The sequence below is a fragment of the Papio anubis genome, chromosome 7 (assembly GCF_008728515.1).
Source record: "Papio anubis isolate 15944 chromosome 7, Panubis1.0, whole genome shotgun sequence".
Classification (NCBI taxonomy): Eukaryota; Metazoa; Chordata; class Mammalia; order Primates; family Cercopithecidae; genus Papio; species Papio anubis.
In genome coordinates this window covers 147,108,561-147,127,694 of record NC_044982.1, presented here as the reverse complement: position 1 = coordinate 147,127,694, position 19,134 = coordinate 147,108,561, and the positions used below count along the sequence as shown (strand labels likewise).

The 19,134-nt window shown below is 43.5% G+C and overlaps 1 protein-coding gene across 1 annotated transcript in view; it reads right to left on the bottom strand.

Annotated features, from left to right (window-relative positions):
* The window catches only part of GPR176 (G protein-coupled receptor 176), a 118,995-nt gene extending 104,163 nt beyond the window's left edge, over nt 1-14,832 (bottom strand). The window contains exon 1 of the mRNA XM_003900755.5: nt 13,774-14,832. Coding sequence (XP_003900804.2) covers nt 13,774-14,080 — 307 coding nt within the window. The 5' untranslated portion in view covers nt 14,081-14,832. The remainder of the gene's footprint in view (nt 1-13,773) is intronic.
* Nucleotides 14,833-19,134: the final 4,302 nt, after the last annotated feature.

The window sequence follows — 19,134 nt, the reverse complement described above, 5'->3', positions numbered from 1 at the left end:
TGTGAGTTTTTTTAAGTATGGCATCTTACTCACAGAGGTTGAAGTAATGACGATGGGCCTCCAAAAAACTGTATGAGACGGCTCCGAACTGCTTCTAGCCAAAGCAGATGCTGATGTTGAAGAGGTATGTGGAGACTTTGAACGAAACTGCATCATGAATTTTAAGTAGGGGGAAAAAAAAACACTTCTAAATTAACATAGTGTCCGGTCATTGTGTTACAGGAAAGGGGTCCAATCCAGACCCCAAGAGAGGGTTCTTGGATCTCGTGCAAGGAAGAATTCAGGGCGAATCCATAGGGTAAAGTGAAAGCAAGTTTCTTAGGAAAGTAAAGGAATAAAAGAACGGCTACTCCACAGACAGAGGAGTCCCAAGGGCTGCTGGTTGCCCATTTTTATGGTTATTTCTTGATGATATGCTAAACAAGGGGTGTGTTATTCATGCCTTCCCTTTTTAGACCACATATGGTAACTTCCTAATGTTGCCATGGCATTTGTAAACTGTCATGGCACTGGTGGGAGTGTAGCAGTGAATACGACCAGTGGTCACTCTCATTGTCATCTTGGTTTTGGTGGGTTTTGGCTGGCTTCTTTACTGCAACCTGTTATATCGGCAAGGTCTTTATGACCTGTATCTTGTGCTGACCTCCCATCTCATCCTGTAAGTTAGAATTCCTAAACTGTCTGGGAATGCAGCCCGGCAGGTTTCAGCCTTATTTTACCCAGCTTCTGTTCAAGATGGAGTTGCTCTGGTTCACACGCTTTTGATAATTGGAATCAGAAAATTCTACCAAGGCATCAAGATATAATAGATATAAAGCAAGGTATCAGATCAAGATGTAAATGTTTCAAAAGTGTAGTCAAGAGGTATAAGACTCAAACCTTCACCAACCTGGAGGATATAATGGAATAGACAGCTGTGGGTGCATGTGAGTCCTACTTGCCCAGGAAGGAAGGGTGGGGGTGCCCATCAAAGCCCTCAGGCCTGGTTAGGGGTTTTCAACAAGCCCATGCAGACACCTGATTTGTGTCCCCTGCAGTTGGGGTTCACTGTGAATTTGTGATTGTTTTCTGTCTGAGAAGCCTAAAGAGCAAGAGATGGGCTAATAAGCTGTTCAAAGAGGCTACAGTGGGCAGCCTGCACTCCCCAAACTTATGGGGGCAAAGAATGCATGTGTCCCCAGGCTGCTTCTGGCCATACTTTTGACCTAAGACATCTCCAAAGCCTCCAAAAGCTGTAAGGACATCCCACACACATTATGCTGCCTGGTTTAAAATGCTGCCTGTCTTATCTCATAGGCTTATTCTTACTTAAATCAGGTGAAACCTTCTGCCCCTGTGGATTTCCTATCAAGAGACCTGTTGTCCTTCCAGATATCTGGCTTTTGTAAGCACCACTTTAGCTCACTGGGCATGGCCATGTGTGTTTGAATCCTGGCTATGGATGAGATTCATGTTTATTTTCACAAGGGCCCTAAGTCTCATGCAAATCAAAATACTGATTATTTAGTTAATCATCCTATTTAATTGTCCCAAAACATTTCATTCAATCAATCACTATGTATTGAGCACCGACTATGCACCCGGCACTGTTCTAGATGTTGGGGACACAGCAGTGCACGAAACGAAGTCCCAGTTCTCAAGGTGCTGCATTCTAATGGAGCAGGGGAGAACGCTACACAAACAAGATGATTTCTGGGGTTATAACTGCTACAGAGGGAATAAACAGAGTGGTGTGACAGAAGTGATGGGGGAAGACCCGTTAGAGGTGACATTTGAGCTGCAATTTAAAGGATGGGTACAAGCCAGCCATGAGTAGTGTCTAGGAAAGAACATTCTAAGGCAGAGAGAACAACAAAGTCAATGGTCTTTGCAAGTATTGAGCTTGATGTGTTAAAGAAGTGTAAAAAGAGTTTAGAGGTTGTGCAGGATCTCTCTGCTTTGCTCCTCTCCACCTTTCACCTCTTGCTCGGTGCCTTCTGCCTTTGCATTGTCTATTTAACTTGACAGTGCCCATGTGATCGAGCCCAGACTCTCATCTGCATTTGGATGCCTGGGCTTAGTGCTAACAAAGGTCCCACTCACCCCTCCAAGCCCTGAGCTTGGATCAGCTGAGGACACTCAATTCACCCCCACAGGAGAGTTCTGTTTTCACAGTCCTGAGAGCTGGCCACTAGCCGTCTAAACCAGAAAACATGAAGCAGCTCATTTTCCCAACCACACACCTGCCATATGTCCAGTATTTCATCCATACCCCATAACTGACTGTAGCAAGGGCTGTGTTTCCAGAACTGACCCTTAGCCCTCCCTGCCTGCTGACTTCCCCCGAAGCTCTTAAAACATTCAGGAAAACTGAAGCCGGTTTATGACCTAGAGGCTATTGAGTTCATCATCTTCTGGGTGGCTACATCAAACAGTGCCCATATTTCCCTTTTCTAACACAGCTAGATTTTTTTTTTCTTGCCACTAGGTTTTTATGTTAATTAACTATCAGAAACTATTTATCTATAAAAAGCTGTTGATTAAAAATAGATGTTTAGGCCAGGAGTGGGGGTGTATGCCTGTAATCCCAGCTACTCAGGAGGCTGAGACAGGAGAATCGCTCAAACCCGGGAGGTGGAGGTTGCAGTGAGCCAAGATCATGTCACTGCACTCCGGTCTAGGTGAAAGAGTGAGACCCTGTCTCAAAAACAAAAAACAAAACAAAATTTTAAAATAGACGTTTAAATAAGAGAGAAAAAGAATCACAGGCTGTGTGCTGATTTGGGACAGTTGCCACAGTATTTCCTGGTTCAATAAAATCTCCCCTGGACCTCTGCCTCTGCACATCCATGAACCTTTGCCAATCCCGCAGCTTCCAACCTTCTTTACGTGCCTGGGCTCTTGGAGCCTAAGCGTGACTTTCTCCTTCCAACTTCTTCCACTGCCAGACTTTATGATCCTCCTCAGTGTAAGCATCTCTTCAGCGGCCAGGCCATCCCTAGCTCCTGCTCAATTCTCCAGGCTCTGGATTGCAGCTGCTCTTCTGGGCATCTGATTTCCATTGCATCAGGCCCTGCAGGGCTGTGAGAATGTGCTATTAAATGAGTCACTAACCCCCTGAACTTGTTCATGCAAATGTAGGATATGAATCGTACATCTGACTTATCTGCCAACAGCGCAAAAATACTGTATGTTATCAGTCAGGATATTTGTGTGACAGAAACCCAACTCAAACAAGTTTAAGCAATAAAGGAGATTTTTTGTTGTTGTTGTTCATGTAATTGGAAAATGCAGGGGGCAGAATTAGACTCAGGCCCTCCAGGGATACAAACAATATCTCTCTGTCCTCATTCTCTCCTAAGCAGACAGATACTCCTGGCTTCCATTATCCCTGCTTAGCACTCCTGTGGAAAAAGATGGTGCCTTTAGCAATATCTCTATATCAAGGATGCTGATTGATTTGATTGATCAAGCTTTGATCCTATGACCATTCTTGGTCTAATCCTCATGGACAGGGAAATAGGATACTGGGATCAGTAAAGCCTGAATCATGTGCTCACCCTCGTATCCCAGCGTGGGAGTGGGGCTATACAGAGTACTGTGAGGGGAAGTCATATTTTAAAAAAACACACACACAAAGCAGAAAGTGGCAGATATCGTATTCTAGTTCACTCAATATTCCCTATGTAATCTTTCAACCACCTGCTACCTTCTGCTACAAAGGCTGGAAAGCTTAAAACACTACTTTGCAGACAGGCTTGCAGTGAGGGTGCAGGCTTATGATCCAGGTTCTGCCCAACAGATGTTCCCAAGGAAAGTGGATATGATTAAAGTGGGGTAGGGGCTGGATGCAGAGCCATCAGATTCTTTCTGTAAGGACGGGGAGATGAGGGATGCCTCTGGTTCTTCTGGACCAGCTGTGTCCTAGGGTTATGTGCCTAATCCCTCACATAATAGGTGGTACATGGCAACAGCTTCATGGTTTCTGCCAGAACAGTGAAATGACTGTACATATTTCTTGACTGTGTCCCTGGCTCCGTGGCATCTAAGCTTGGTTCCCAGACCCTCTCATAAATTCTACAAGCAACATAATCTTTGTAATAAATTTCTTTCTTCATAAACTGGCTAGTTTGATACGGAAGTAAAACTAATGCCTTGCCCTGCCGCATTATGCAAGTGTGTGCACATTACACCCCACAGCCAGAAGAAAAACAAAACAAAGCACTTACAGCCGGAACCCCTTCCCTCTCCCAAAACAAAGACTTACTTTAAAAAAAACTAAGGCCATTCTATCTAGTTCTGGTTCTCAAAATAAATGAAATCTTGAGCCTTTTCTGTAAGCTACTGTTTTCCGATAAAAACAACTTTGTCGTTTCACAAAGTTATTGCTCTTTTAATGCTGATATCTGAAGGGATGATACAATCTTTGAGGTTATAACACTCATGAAATAACTAGCTTTTTTTTACAACCAAAATAACTGTAAATTTGGTAATCTTGAGGTTTTCTTTTAATTACCTGCTGTATATTTCATTTGGCAAGCCAGTCCTTTTAAAGCCTGAACTCCCTTGCAATCCATCTTCACAAGGAAACATTTTTCTTTAAATGCTTTTATAGCTGTGTCTTCTTTTGACAGGAGGATCTGTTGTCTGCAACTAAGAACGCTGATGAATACAGGAAGGGAATGTCACCAGTGGAAGTGCATGTGTTGTGGGAGAGCAATATTGTTAGGAGGAAAGGATGTGCTGAGAAAATAAAAACAGAAAACGTCCCCTACATTGTTTCACAAGGTTATTATGATGACTAAATGAAATAATGTGGTATATGTTGTAAACTATAAATGTGTAAATCTAAGGCTAATGCAATACTCTTGGTTGGGAGTTACCACATTGAAGATAAGTCAAAGGTACCTAATTACACAGAAAGCATTTGTATCAATTGGTAAAAACTTCTGCCGGGCATGGTGGCTCATGCCTGTAATCCCAGCACTTTGGGAGGCCGAAGCTGGTGGATCATGTGAGGTCAGTAGTTTAAGACCAACCTGACCAACATGGTAAAACTCCCATCTCTACTTAAAATACAAAATTAGCTGGGCCTGGTGGGGCTGAGGCAGGAGAATCACTTGAACTTGGGAAGGGGAGGTTGCAGTGAGCCGAGATCACGCCACTGTACTCCAGCCTGGGCAACAAGAGCAAACTGCATCTCAAAAAGAAAAACACAAAACAAAACTTCATGATCACAGGCAAGCAACAGGCAGAAACAACAGGACAAAGACAGGAAGAAGTTTATACTGCACATCAAATTCAGCACAGTGACTAGCTCTAGAATAGACAAGATAGAAAAGGTTGAGGAGAGGCACAGGGAAGATTCAACTGTACCTGCAACATTTTATTTTTATAAAACAGCCGGACGCAGTGGCTCACACCTGTAATCCCAGCACTTTGGGAGGCCAAGGCAGATGGATCACCTGAGGTCAGTAGTTCGAGACCAGCCTGGCCAACATGGTGAAACCCCATCTCTACTAAAAATACAAAAATTAGCCAATGGTGGCATGTACCTGTAATCCCAGCTACTCAGGAGACTGAGGCAGGTGAATCATTTGAATCCAGGAGGTGGAGGTTGCAGTGAGTCAAGATCATACCACTGCACTCCAGTCTGAGCAAGAGTAAGACTCTGTATCAATAAAATATGAAAGAAACATGACAAAATGTTAACACTGTTATTTCTGAGTGGTAGATTTTTAATAATGTGTTAATTTTTTTCTGTATTTTTTTAAACTCTGCAAAAGAAAAAAAGTGGGTAAATCAGAGAGACTGGACAGGTTTCATGCTTTGCCCCTAACTCTGGTAATTTTGCCCCTAGCGAGGAACTTTAATCAGAAAAGAAAATAAAAAACAAAAAACAAACTATTCCAAAACTAAACTATTCCAAAATAAACCATTGTTACAAACTTATTTAGCGCCAACATACCTAAACACTTGTGGCTTAATCTGAAAGTTTTTTAGTATCTCATTTATGGTGAAGCAAGTTTTCAGTACAGACCAGAAAGAACTGTTTCCTATAATTCTTCCGAATGAAATGTGGCCACTGATCAAAATATCGCTCAGGTCAGTTTGAAGGCACTTCTCTGGAAATTGCTTGCAAATGCAAAAACAAATGAAAACAATAGTAACAACAACAAATTTCCACCTTGAGCAGGGGCATTCAAAAGTTTTCAGTAAGAGAAGCCATGAAGAAACGTCTCCATATATGCTGCAGGGGGAGGATGCTTTGTAAAAACACTGATACAGTGATAACTGAGAAGGTTCAGGGCTATATGCTTCGCTTATTGAGTTTTGGTCATGCCTTACAGTATGTTAAGGGAGGTTTTATTTATACTTAGTTTCCTTCTGTCAATAATCCCTAGCTTCATGATACAATTTTAGTAGAATCAAACTTAAAAGATCCATCCAACCCATTTCTCTCTCTTACCTGTCAAATATATGAAATGTTCAAGTCATCCTTTTTGCTTAAGATACCTTCTTAAAAAAAACCTTCAAAGATCACGATTTTAAAATACTTTAATATACTAACATCTGTTAACATCTGCATTTAACATGATTTATTTAGCTACCATGAAGGAATAGAATACAGATACCGCTAACTTTGGAAGAGAGAGGACAAGTCAGCACCTCAGAAGAAGGTCATTGGGCATCCACAATGAACAAGAAAACAAGAGGTTTCTGAGAAGAGACGCAATAAAAACTGAAAATGAGTTGATTTTTTTTTAAGATAAAGTTTTCTTATTTTTTACTTTGCCTAGGGTAAATCCTTCCTACAAAATTTTGCCTAGAGCCACTCCTACCTTCCAGGCTAGGCAAAAATGCCTCTATGTTTTTGTGCTATATGACTGATAACAATTTTCCACCCAGCTAATGTGGTAACTCTCTGACAATAAAACTTTTCATGGCTAGGTGAAGTGGCTCACACCTGTAATCCCAGAACTTTGGGAGGCTGAGGTGAGTGGATCACTTGAGCCCAGGAATTCTGGACCAGCCTGAGGACCATGGTGAAATCCCATCTCTACCAACAAAAAAAATTAGCCAGGTGTGGTGGAGTGCGCCTATACTCCCAGCTAGTTGGAGGCTGAGGGAGAAGGATCACCTGAGCCTGAGAGGTTGAGGCTGCAATGAGCCGTGATGACACCACTTCACTCCAGCCTGGGTGACAGAGTGACACCCTGTCTCAAAAAAAAGAAAGAAAAAAACAAACTTTCACAACAGTTTCCAGTCACTACAGAATCTAAATGGTTTATTCAGATAAGTGACATATGCAGAAACTGGCAAACTCTAGGGACAAAAGACTTTGAGACTTGGACACCCCAGAGGAAAACACAGCTATGTTTCTATGTTCCCATTTTGAGACAAATTTCCTCCTAGTCTACAAAATGTCACCAAATAAAACAAAAGTATATTCATGGCAGAACCAGGGGTATTTGGAGCTGTCTGGCAGTTCCTAAAAAGAATAGAGTTACCATATGATATAGCAATTTCACTCCTAGGTATATACTCAAGAGAACTGAAACATATGTCCACATAAAAACTCGTACGTAAATATTCAGAGCAGGATTAGGCAGGAAGTGCCAGGAAGGCAGGAAGGACACGAAGGTCAATCGAAGGCATGGATAGGCAAGGAAGGTAAGGAGAGACATACAATGGAGTGGTGGTTGCCTAGGACTCAAACTATTGAGGGGAAAAAGGCAGTGCCACTACCGAAGGATACATAGTTTCTTCATGGGATGATAAAAATCTTCTGGAATTCAATAGTCCAGATAGTAGTGTGTACTGATCTTTGTGAACGGGTATGCTATAGAAACCGATTGTAGTTGGCCACGCACGGTGGCTCACGCCTGTAATCCCAGCACTTTGGGAGGCCGAGGCGGGTGGATCACGAGGTCAGGAGATCAAGACCATCCTGGCGAACACAGTGAAACCCCGTCTCTACTAAAAATGCAAAAAAATTAGCCAGGCGTGGTGGTGGGCACCTGTAGTCCCAGCTACTTGGGAGGCTGAGGCAGGAGAATGGCGCAAACCCAGGAGGCGGAGCTTGCAGTGAGCCCAGATCACACCACAGCACTCCAGCCCGGGAGACAGAGCGAGACTCCATCTCGAAAAAAAAAAAAAAAACACCATTGAGTTGTACTCTTTAATTGGATGGATTCTATATTGTATGAATTTTATCTCAATAAAGCTTTTTTTTAAAATTTTCACCACAGAATGTAATTTCCAAGAAGAATTCTATCATATAGACATATAGAAATAAAAGACAAAGTAAGGCAATTTGATTCAATACATTAAGCTAGTAACTATTGATCCCACCACCTCCTGCCTCCTCAGGCATCAATTCAGGATATCTTATTCTTTCTTTTTTTTTTTTTTTTTTTTTTGAGAAGGAGTCTCACTCTGTCACCCAGGCTGGAGTACAGTGGCATGATCTCTGCTCACTGCAACCTCTGCCTCCTGCGTTCAAGCCATTCTCCTGCTTCAGCCTCCTGAATAGCTGAGATTATAGGCACCTACCACCATGCCCAGCTAATTTTTGTATTTTTTACTAGAGACAGGGTTTCACCATGTTGGCTAGGCTGGTCTCGAACACTTCAAGTGATCAACCCGCCTTGGCCTCCCAAAGTGCTGGGATTACAGGCATGAGCCACCACACCTGGCCCAGGATACCTTATTCTTAATGTAGTCTGCTAGGTTTTTAGGAATACAAAAGACAGAAACTCCATGTAGAGGTAAGGCTGTTGATATTATTATTGGCTGTAAGTACTGTTAACTAAAAATGATCCTGAGTAATTATAAATTATAAGCACAAACTAGTATTATAGTATTAACACATCTTCTATCAAACATTTAACTAAGGAACTCCAAGAATTATCTAGGTATTATCTGGTTAATTTCAAACACTATCAAAAGCACAAGTATACTTCTCTATCAAACAAGTACCATGAACCTTCCTGGTACCCCATATGATTTTGCTCAAAGACTAAGCAAGCATGAGCAAAACTAGTGTCTATCCAACAGATCTGCTGAACAGATTTAACAAGTCGATTTCCCACCTTTCCCTTCAAATGAATACTTCAATAACCACCTCATGGAATCAAGCCACAGGCAAGGTGGATCTTTACTTAGGGTCATCAATTTCACATGCTCACTATAGACCATTCATAAGTGTATTAGTCTGCTTCAGCTGCTATAACAAAATGCCAAAAGCTGGGTGGCTTTAAAAATAGACATTTATTTCAGCTCTAGAGGTCAGGAAGTCTGAGATCAGAGTGCCAACATGGTCGGGTTCTGGAGAGGGCCCTCTTCCTGGTTTGCAAACAGCTGCCTTCTGCCATATCCTCACATGGTACAAAGAAAAAGAGGGCAAGCTCTCTGGTTCCTTCTTATAATGTTACTAATCCCATCTTGAGAACTCTATCCTCATGACCTCATCTAAACCTAATTACTTCCCAAAGGTACTACATCCTAATAACATTGGGGGTTAGGGCTTCAACATATGAATCTGAGGGGGAATATAAACATTCAGTCTATAAAGGAAAGGGAATATAGCTTAAGAATAAGAACCATACATTTGGCAGTCTAGCCAGACAAAGGGAAGCTGATTTCTCTATTTTAAAAATGTTAAAAATCAGCCCGACACAGTGGCTCACTCCTGTAATCCCAGAACTTTGGGAGGGTGAGGCAGATGGATCACCTGAGGTCAGGAGTTCAAGACCAGCCTGGCCAACTTGGTGAAACCCCATCTCTACTAAAAACACAAAAAAATTAGCTGAGCATTGTGGCAGGCACCTGTAATCCCAGCTACTTGGGAGGCTGAGGCAGGGAGAATTGCTTGAACCCAGGAGGTAGAGGTTGCAGTGAGTCGAGATTGTGCCACTGCACTCCAGCCTGGGCGACAGAGCGAGATGCTGTCTCAAAAAAAAAAAAAGTAAAAAATACATTGCAATGTAGGATACATACTTGTGGGTTATTACCCACCATGTTAATTTTCTTTAAATAAAAGCAAATTCATTTATAAAAATCTGTTATACCTCCGATAATGATTGGCACAGATGACAGGCAACTTCCAGTTGGAAGTTCCTGTCTTCCAATTTCCAGTTAAATTGGAAACGGTGATTCCAGATCTTTTGGAGTCTTTGATTTCACACTTTTGACTACTAAAAGTGATTGGTGCCACTGAAGAGGAATCTAAATTATTTTACTCTATTTCAGTATCTACAACATACCCTAAAGATATGCCAAGATGTTATAAAGAAGGCTGAGAAACACTAGTTTATGCAAACCCCCAAAATACATATTATTTGAATAATATTATGTACAAGTCTTGCGTTCATTTTCAACACAGCAAATAATGTATCTTCCGGTTGGAATATTACAATTATTCCAAGTTCTTAGGGATTTTTCCTAATACAAGACACTAAAATAGTTTTCAAAAAGAGGTACAAGACACCAGTAGTACAAATGAATTATTTTCACATAATAATGGGACTCTGGAAATCTCAATAAAAAGAAGTCTATTTAGAGAATATAAGTATATTTAAATTTGTTTAAAGAGGGAAAAAAAACTAATTTGTCTATGTTTGGGGGCAGAAGAAATAAGTAAACTAAAGTAAGTTACTTAATCAGTTATTTATCCAGGTACTATTCCATCCTCCCACAATTTACTTTTCAATCATACAGATTCCTTTTCTTTTATTCCTAATCTATGATTTTTCTCTATTTGGAGGCTTTATGAAATGTGCTTCCCAAGTTTACTTGCCTTGCATCTGACTGCACATGGCTTTGAAACTTAAGCTCTGAGCCTCAACAGACATTATCAGAATTCTAATGTACACAGACGCGCTTGAATGGGACAAGTCCTTAGAGAACAATGAATCAAGAATACCACTAAGTAGGCAGGGCGCCGTGGCTCACGCCTGTAATCCCAGCACTTTGGGAGGCTGACGCGGGTGGATCAACTGAGCTCAGGAGCTGGAGACCAGCCTGACCAACATGGTGAAACCCCATCTCTACTAAAAATACAAAAACTTAGCCAGGCATGGTGGCAGGCACCTGTAATCCCAGCTACTCGGGAGGCTGAGGCAGGAGAATCACATGAAGCCAGGAGGCGGAGGATGCAGCGAGCTGAGCTGAGATTCTGCCATTGCACTCCAGCCTGGGCAACAAGAGCGAAACTCCGTCTCAAAAAATAAAATAAAATAAAATAAATAAGTAACAAGTATATAGTATATCATAATGTTGTGATTCAGCTGAACTTTTTTTTTCCTTTTGGAGATGGAGTCTCACTCTGTTGCCCAGGCTGGAGTACAGTGGCAAAATCTCGACTCACTGCAACCTCCATCTCCTGGGTTCTAGCAATTCTCCTGCCTCAGCTTCCTGAGCGGCTAGGATTACAGGTGCATGCCACCACACGCGGCTAATCTTTGTATTTTTAATAGAGTTGGGATTTCATCATGTTGGCCAGGCTGGTCTCAAACTCCTGATCTCAAGTGATCCACCAGCCTCGGCCTCCCAAAGTGTTTCGATTACAGGTATGAGCCACCACGCCCAGCCCAGCTAAACTTTTAAGGAAACCAGACATACTGTCCAGATTTATGGGGTTTTTTCTGCATATAAAAAGGAGCAAATTTAATTCTCTTTTAGGAGAGTCCATGTAATGTTGAAGGGGTAACAGAAGACTCCCAGCTGGGCGCGGTGGCTCAGCCTGTAATCCCAGCACTTTGGGAGGCCAAGGCAGGTGATCACGAGGTCAGGAGTTCAAGATCAGCCTGGCCAACATGGTGAAACCCCGTCTCTACCAAAAATACAAAAATTGGCCAGACGTGGTGGTGGGTGCCTGTAATCCCAGCTACTCGGTGGGGCTGAGGCAGGAGAATCGCTTGAACCCAGGAGGCAGAGGCTGCAGTGAGCCAAGATCGTGCCATTGCACTCCAGCCTGGGCAACAAGAGTGAAACTCTGTCTTAAAAAAAAAAAAAAAAAAAAAAGACTCCTTAGCTTATCAGGCACCAAAGATCAAGAGGAAATCAGGTTGTCCTTTGGAGACATCTACTAAAGAAGGTTTTGCATGTCACTCACAAGTGCTATGTGGACAAAAGCTGAAATAAGGGCAGATTTATCTAGAAATTCCTGAATCGAATGCAACCTACAATAACGGAAAGGGCATGGGTAACAGAAGTAGCATTCATTAAATATTCACTATTTGCTATGTCTTTTACATACATGTCCTGTCTTCTATTTCAATAGTACTCAAATTTTTAGACTCAAACCATGAGAAAATTTCTCAGAATTTCTCCTCCCAACACCATCTTTCTTCAGAGTTAAAGTTATCCGTGGGGATAGAAAAAAACATATGTATGTATGTATGTATGTATATGTATATTGGGGGGAAATCTGCAGAAATAAAAATACAGTCACTTCTACTACCTCTCCAATAACCCACACTTTAAGTGTGACAATACTCAGAATTTAACTCCCAAAAACCTACAATGCATCATGAATACTGAAAGTATTTTGAACATAGGCTTTTGCTTTGCTAATGTGCATTTAACATCCCAGTCACAAAAGCACATCTTAAAACACACACACACCCCTAGATATAGCAATACTAATATCTACTCCTGAAAATATCCTCGTGACAAACAAATGGAAGAGAAATACTATGATAGAGTAGAATGGAATGATGACAATAATAGAAAGTATGAAGGGAAATTCCAAACATTTGAAATTCTTCTAAAAATAGTCTATTAAATGTCAGTTATCTTGGTTTCCATAGAAATTCACAAGTGTCTGCAAAAAGTAACCTATTCCTACTTTGAAACTTTACGACTGTTCTTGCCAATAACATCACATCCTTATAAACGCCACATTGGGGACACGGGAAAGGAAGCCACATATATCCAAGTGGTATGCAATATGTTCAGAAGACCTCAATAGAAATGAATATTGCTTGCATCATTTAATGTTTGAAGAGGAGCGATAAAGACTATTGTCATTTAAGAGTAGTGAGAAGTACAGGTAGTTCTCACGCTAGGAGGCTAATATGTTACTACTCACTCATTTCAATTCGTTGATCTTTTCTTCCCTGAACGACTATACCTAAATCTGGGATGTGTGTGTGTGTATTTTATCCTACCTTTATTCTGTACCTTAACACATAGATGGGGAAGTAGAGTGGGTTTTATTTTGTTGTTTTAAAATCATCTACAGGAGACATATAGCTTAACTTCACAGGGTTGTTTACCAGCAGGTCGCTGTTCTGAAGAAGCACGCCGTAAAACATGCACAGAATAAGGGTCTATCAAAATAATCGTATATATTATTATTTCGATATATATATGGAAAGATGGGATGGCAAAACATCTTTAACAGAATGGGTAACACTCCTTTCAATCATCAGTAACAAATTCCCACAGGATCTTTATTCCTCGCTATTTGTAAACAAGAGCTGAAGCCAGCCGGGCACCCAGGAGCGTTCCGCGAGGGCCATCTGAGGAGGGGGACCCCCGCCTGGATCCCGCTCCATCCTCGGGCCACGAGGAAGCCCTGTTGGAACTCTTCTGCTCCCGCGTGGAGGCTGGAGTCCACCGTCCCCGCTTAACTACACTGCAGCTACCCGGGATCCTGAAGCCTCCTCCAACTCTGCACTTTGCCAGGCACCCGAAACCCACCGTGGCTGGGCGGCCCTGCTCCCGGCTCTCCGAGCCTGTACCCTCGGGGAGGCCCGGGCCGGAGGCACCCCGCGGGAGGCTTACCGAGCAGCGAGCCTATGAAGATGACGACCTGCACGGTGGTGGTGAACTGGCGGTACAGCTGCGCCTCGCCGAACTCCCCGAGCGCGCTGCGGTTCACGCCAGCAGCCTCGGCGCCGGACGCGTTGTGCGGCTCGCTGGCGTTTGGAGAGATCCAGCTCCCGTTATGTCCCATGGCGAGGCTGGGACTCCGGCTCCGCGCTAGCGCCGCGCGGAGCCTCTCCTCCTCCGGGTGAGGAGGGACGCGCGGGCGCCTGGTGGAGTCCTGGAGGAGCCGGGGCAGCCGACGGGTCCCCTCACGTCTCCACATCGCCAACCCCGGCGCCCAGGAGGCGGGGAGGGAGGGAGGAGCGGCTGCGCCCCATGCCCACTCCCTCCTGGATCCCCGTCAGCAGCCACATGAAGGCAGCACGGTCAGAGCCCGCCGAGCGTCGTCCGTCCCTCCTCCAGGGTGGTCAGCGTGGCCCAGCCCACTCGGCAGGAATGGAAACACAGAAGGAGGCATTCGATGCTCAAGGAGGGCGCTCTCCGCTCCCGCTGCCTCCTTCAACCGCGGGTCCTCCGCCCCCCGAGGGCTAGGGCATCCCTCTCCAGTCCCCTCGGGCTGACGCACTGGGCCCCTCTCCTTAGCGGGAGGAGAACGTTTGGCCGAAGCTATTTTTCAGTCCTGCTGGCTTCGAGGCTGGATGGCGATGTGAAGCCAACGAAATGCCCACGCCGAGTGGCCGGAGCCACGAGGGGACCACCGAGTGCCCGACAGCGCCCATGGCTTGGGCGGAAAGCCCTGAGTGCCCACAGCAGCCTGGCCCTGCGCGCCCAGCCTCCCGACAAGACGCCCGTGCTGGGTCCTGCTTCCCAGCCCCTCACTGGGGGCTCCGACCTCCTGCCTCAGCACCGGCAGCGGGGACCCCGTTCCGCAGCGCCTTTTTGCCTCTGCATGGCTGGGCGCCCCCTTTCCTATCCCCCTTCGGGCCCTCGGCCGCTAGAACAGAGCTTGACAGCCAGGCGGGGAAGAGGGAGGACGCCCCCAGCGGGGCAGTGGCACCGTCTGCGCGGCTGCTAGACTCTTGGTGCGCGCCTGGGGCAGCCGGGGACGCGCGGCTGGCGATGATGGTCACGTGGCACTCGCGGCCCCGCCTCTCGCGCCCAGGCTGCCGCGGGGAGGGCGCCATCTTGGCCCCGCGGAGCGTGACTGTCTCGACTGGAAGCGTGGGTGGTCGGAGGATCCGTGACTGGCTGTCGTGGACACGCTCGCTACACCTCCCGGGGCTTCGCTCCATTTACTATTAACTGTCGTTACTCCTCTATATCTCGTCAGCAGGGGCTGCCTGCGGTCTTAGAATTACACGTCCCTGCCACCTGGGCAGGAAGCCCAGTCTCCCGGCCCCTCAGTCAGGCCTTGGGTGTAGCTAGAGTATTTAAGAAAAATGAAATATAGAAACTCAGTGCATGGTTTTCTGGGCCTTTTTATTGAATATCATTTGTAAAATGTACACAATATAACCCAGGCCTAGTGGATTCCAGGAGAGAAAAGGTTGGGAGCTGGGATAGTCAAGTAAACAAGAAGAAATAGTAAAGTAAGAGATGCCAAGTGGGAGAGGAAACTGTATGGATGCAGAGAGAGGATCTGGGGTAAAGAGAAAAAAGATGCATGGTCGACTTTATGGAAACTCATTTCTTTTTAATAAGTGAAGTACATGGTAGAAGACTTTGACATGTTGATTATGGGACTGGGACAAAGAACAGTAACTCAAAAATTGATTAAAATTACAGTTATTCCTTGGTTGCCCCAAGGATGGTCCTGGTATAATATGGCTATTTCCTTTTCACTGGTAACCCTTATTTACTCTTGAAAGGGTAAAAAAATCCGTGTCTTGTACATATTTGGAGTCTCCCAATACCTTCACATAGTAATCTATGTGAGAATTATTTTAAACATTTTGGAGACCAAAAAGGGGAGAGAGAAAAAGAATATTACTAATTACACTAATTGTATTTTTCCCCCAAGAACGCCATTACCAGCGGTTAACATTGGTTCCAAGAGTCCAAATATAGTTTTCAAGATGAAACCCTTTACACTATAATCATTAGAAACCAAAAATTATAACAATTCACCAACATCCAGCATACTCATTGAGGAAGGGTTGAAGAATGTGTGTAAATAGAGTTGCTTGATAACAGTTATAAAAATACTCCTTTACCTACCTTCACCCTCCGTCCCGAATTCAAAACTAGTAAGAGTTGGGATAAAGGTATAGAAAAGAATCAGTTTTGCAGGTGTAAAGAATGGAGAAAGCAAGAAACCACTCTCATGTTTTCATTCTGAGAAGATATCGCTAAATGCTCAACAACCCCTCAGTTGGTGTTAGGGTATATGGTTAGTAGAATCAAGAAATAACCCAATCAGCTGAGATCACCATGATTCTCAGACTTGAGAAAGGATTGCCTCTCAAAAATGAAGGGCTAAGGACAGGAACAGAGAGTAGCACAATTTTTAATAGTTGTGTGCTGTGTGAATTTTTTTTAAGGATGAGTCAGAAGATCTTAAAATTGGTGATGTCAAAGATTGGACACAATTTAAATATGTATTAAATGTCTATAGTAGTGTTTTTTATAACTGTCTGGTCATCTACCAGTGCACAACAAACTGTTACAAATTTAGTGGCTTAGAGCATGACTCCACAAATGTAGCTCAGAGTTGCTGCCTGGGTCTGGGATCTGAAGGCTTGTTCACTCACATGTCTGGCAGTGGATGTTGGCTATTGACTGGGAACTCAGCTGGAACATCTGTGTGTGGCCTCTCCATGTGGCTGTTTGGTTTCCTCACAGCCTGGCAGTTATGCTCCAAAAGTGAGCATGCCAAGAGAGACAAGAGTCCGAAGAGGACAAGGCAGAAGCTGCACTGATACTTTTTTCTCTCTCTCTCTTTTTAGGTTAGCCAAGTGAAGCAGTGGTAGTGGAGAAGGAACAAAGAAATCTGTAAAGTAGTTGTGATCAGTTAGTTGTAAACACCACTGCACTCAGACTCAGACGAGCTTGCACTGACTTTTATGACCTAATCTCAGAGGTTGTACAGTGTCACTGCCACTGTCCTCTACTTGTTGAAGCAGCTACAAACACACCATATTTAAGTAAAGGGGACACTAATTGGGAGGAGTGTTAGTCACATTATAAGAAGAGCATGTGGAATGAGAGATAGTAGAGATATTGCAGTCATTTAAGGAAAATATAACCTCCCATAATGTTAAGATATATTTTCCTTTTGTAAAAAAAAGAAAAAAAAATGTACCATTTCAGGCCGGGCGTGTTGGCTCACACCTGTAATCTTAGCATTTTGGGAGGCTGAGGCCGGTGGATCACCTGAGGTCAGGAATTGGAGACCAGCCTGGCCAACATGGCGAAACCTCGTCTCTGCTAAAAATACAAAAATTAGCCGGGTGTGGTGGCAGGCGCCTATAATCCCAGCTACTTGGAAGGCTGAGGCAGGAGAATCACTTGAACCCAGGGGCAGAGGTTGCAGTGAGCCAATATTGCCATTGCACTCCAGCCTGGGCAACAGAGTGAAACTCCATCTCAAAAAAACAAAACAAAAACTAAAACGTACGCTTTCAAATTTTTTTCTGAAATTAAACCTGAAAAGGTCAAAAAACACATAAATTACAGTCCATTTCAATTACTTACCATGTACAGGTATTGTCTAAGTCTATAGTAGTTCGGACTATAGTAGTTCAAAATACCTTACACAAGGCAGCTTATGAAAAACAGAAGTTTATTTCTCATAGTTCTGAAGGCTGGGAAGTCCGGGTTCAAGTTACTGGCAGATTCAGTGCCTGTTGAGGGACTGCTTTTGGTTCACAAATAGTGCGTTCTATCTGTCTCCTCATGTGGTAGAAGGGTGCCTTTTTTATTAGTACCTCTATTTATTTTATTTTATTTTCTAGAGACAGGGGTTTTACTGTGTTGCCCAGGCTAGCCTCAAACTCCGGGCTTGAGCAATCCTCCCACCTCAGCCTCCCAAGTAGTTGGGACTACAGGCACACATTAAAACACCTGGTTCCTATTAGTGCTTCTTTTTTTTATAAAGGCACTAATCTCTTCTATGGCACCAGAGCCGTCATGACCTAATTACCTCCCGAAGATCCCATCCCCTAATACCATCACATTGGTGATGAGGTTTCAATATATGAATTTGGGGGGCTGGGGACACAAACATTCACACCATAGTAGGTGTTACATTGATATGAGCTGGTAAGTGTTAACACCTGGCAGCAATCAGCTATACAGCCATAGGTGAAGGCAGGTGATTAGAATTACCGGCCAACACATTTATGTGCTAGCTAATTTTTATTCAAAACTTTCTGAAGCTACAACCAAAGTAGTTAATGGGAAATGGAGTAGAGTAAAAACTAGGCAATCTCTCACTCTAGATAATGCTGTTAAAAGTAATTTTTCCTCCCAGTCCTCTCCTGTAATGAATAGTATAAGAAGGTATCCTCCCAACCTACTGGCACCTTGTGTTTCCGAAGTTTTAGTTGTCATGATAGTTAATTTTATGTCCCAACTTGACTGGGTTAAGGGATGCCCAAATAGGTAGGAAAACATTATTTCCGGGTGTATCTGTGAGGGTGTTTCTAAGATAAGATTAACATTTGAATGGGTAGATTGAGTAAAGCAGACTATCCTGCCCCATGTGGGTGGGCGTTATCTGAATGGTTGAAGGCCAAATTAGAACAAAAAAGCTGAGTAGAGAGGATTCCCTCTGCCTGACTGCCTTCGAACTGGGACAGTGGCTGTTTCCTGCCTTTGGACTTGAACTGAAACATCAGCTCTTCCTGAGTCTTGAGCCTCCTGGCTTTTGAACTGAAACAACAGTAATGGCTCTCCTGGTTGTCAGGCCTTTCGACTTGGACTAGAACTACACCGTCAGTTCTCCTGGGTCTCCAGCTTGCCAACTGCAAATCTTTGGACTTGTCAGCCTCCAGCCTCCATAACTGCATGAACCAATTTTTTGTAATAAATCTCTTTCTCTATGTCTATTTATTCTATTGGTTCTGTTTCTCTGGAGAACCCTAATGCCATAGGTAATTTAAAAAAAAAAAAAAAAAAAAAAAAAAAAAAAAAAAAACCTCTTTCCTTCTCTATTTTTCTCTTATACTTTTGTGGTGTAGTGATAGGCAAAATCACATAGGTGCTAATAAGTACTTTTCCAACAAGTACTTAACCTTGTTTAGGTGATAATCACTTGTCTTACCTTTGTATTCAGAAGAATTCCCAATTCCAGCTTTCTTAGATATTTATTGAAGAGCAGGAGGAGGGCTGGGTGGAGGGAAGAAGAGATGGAATAGGATTTAGGATCATTGCAAA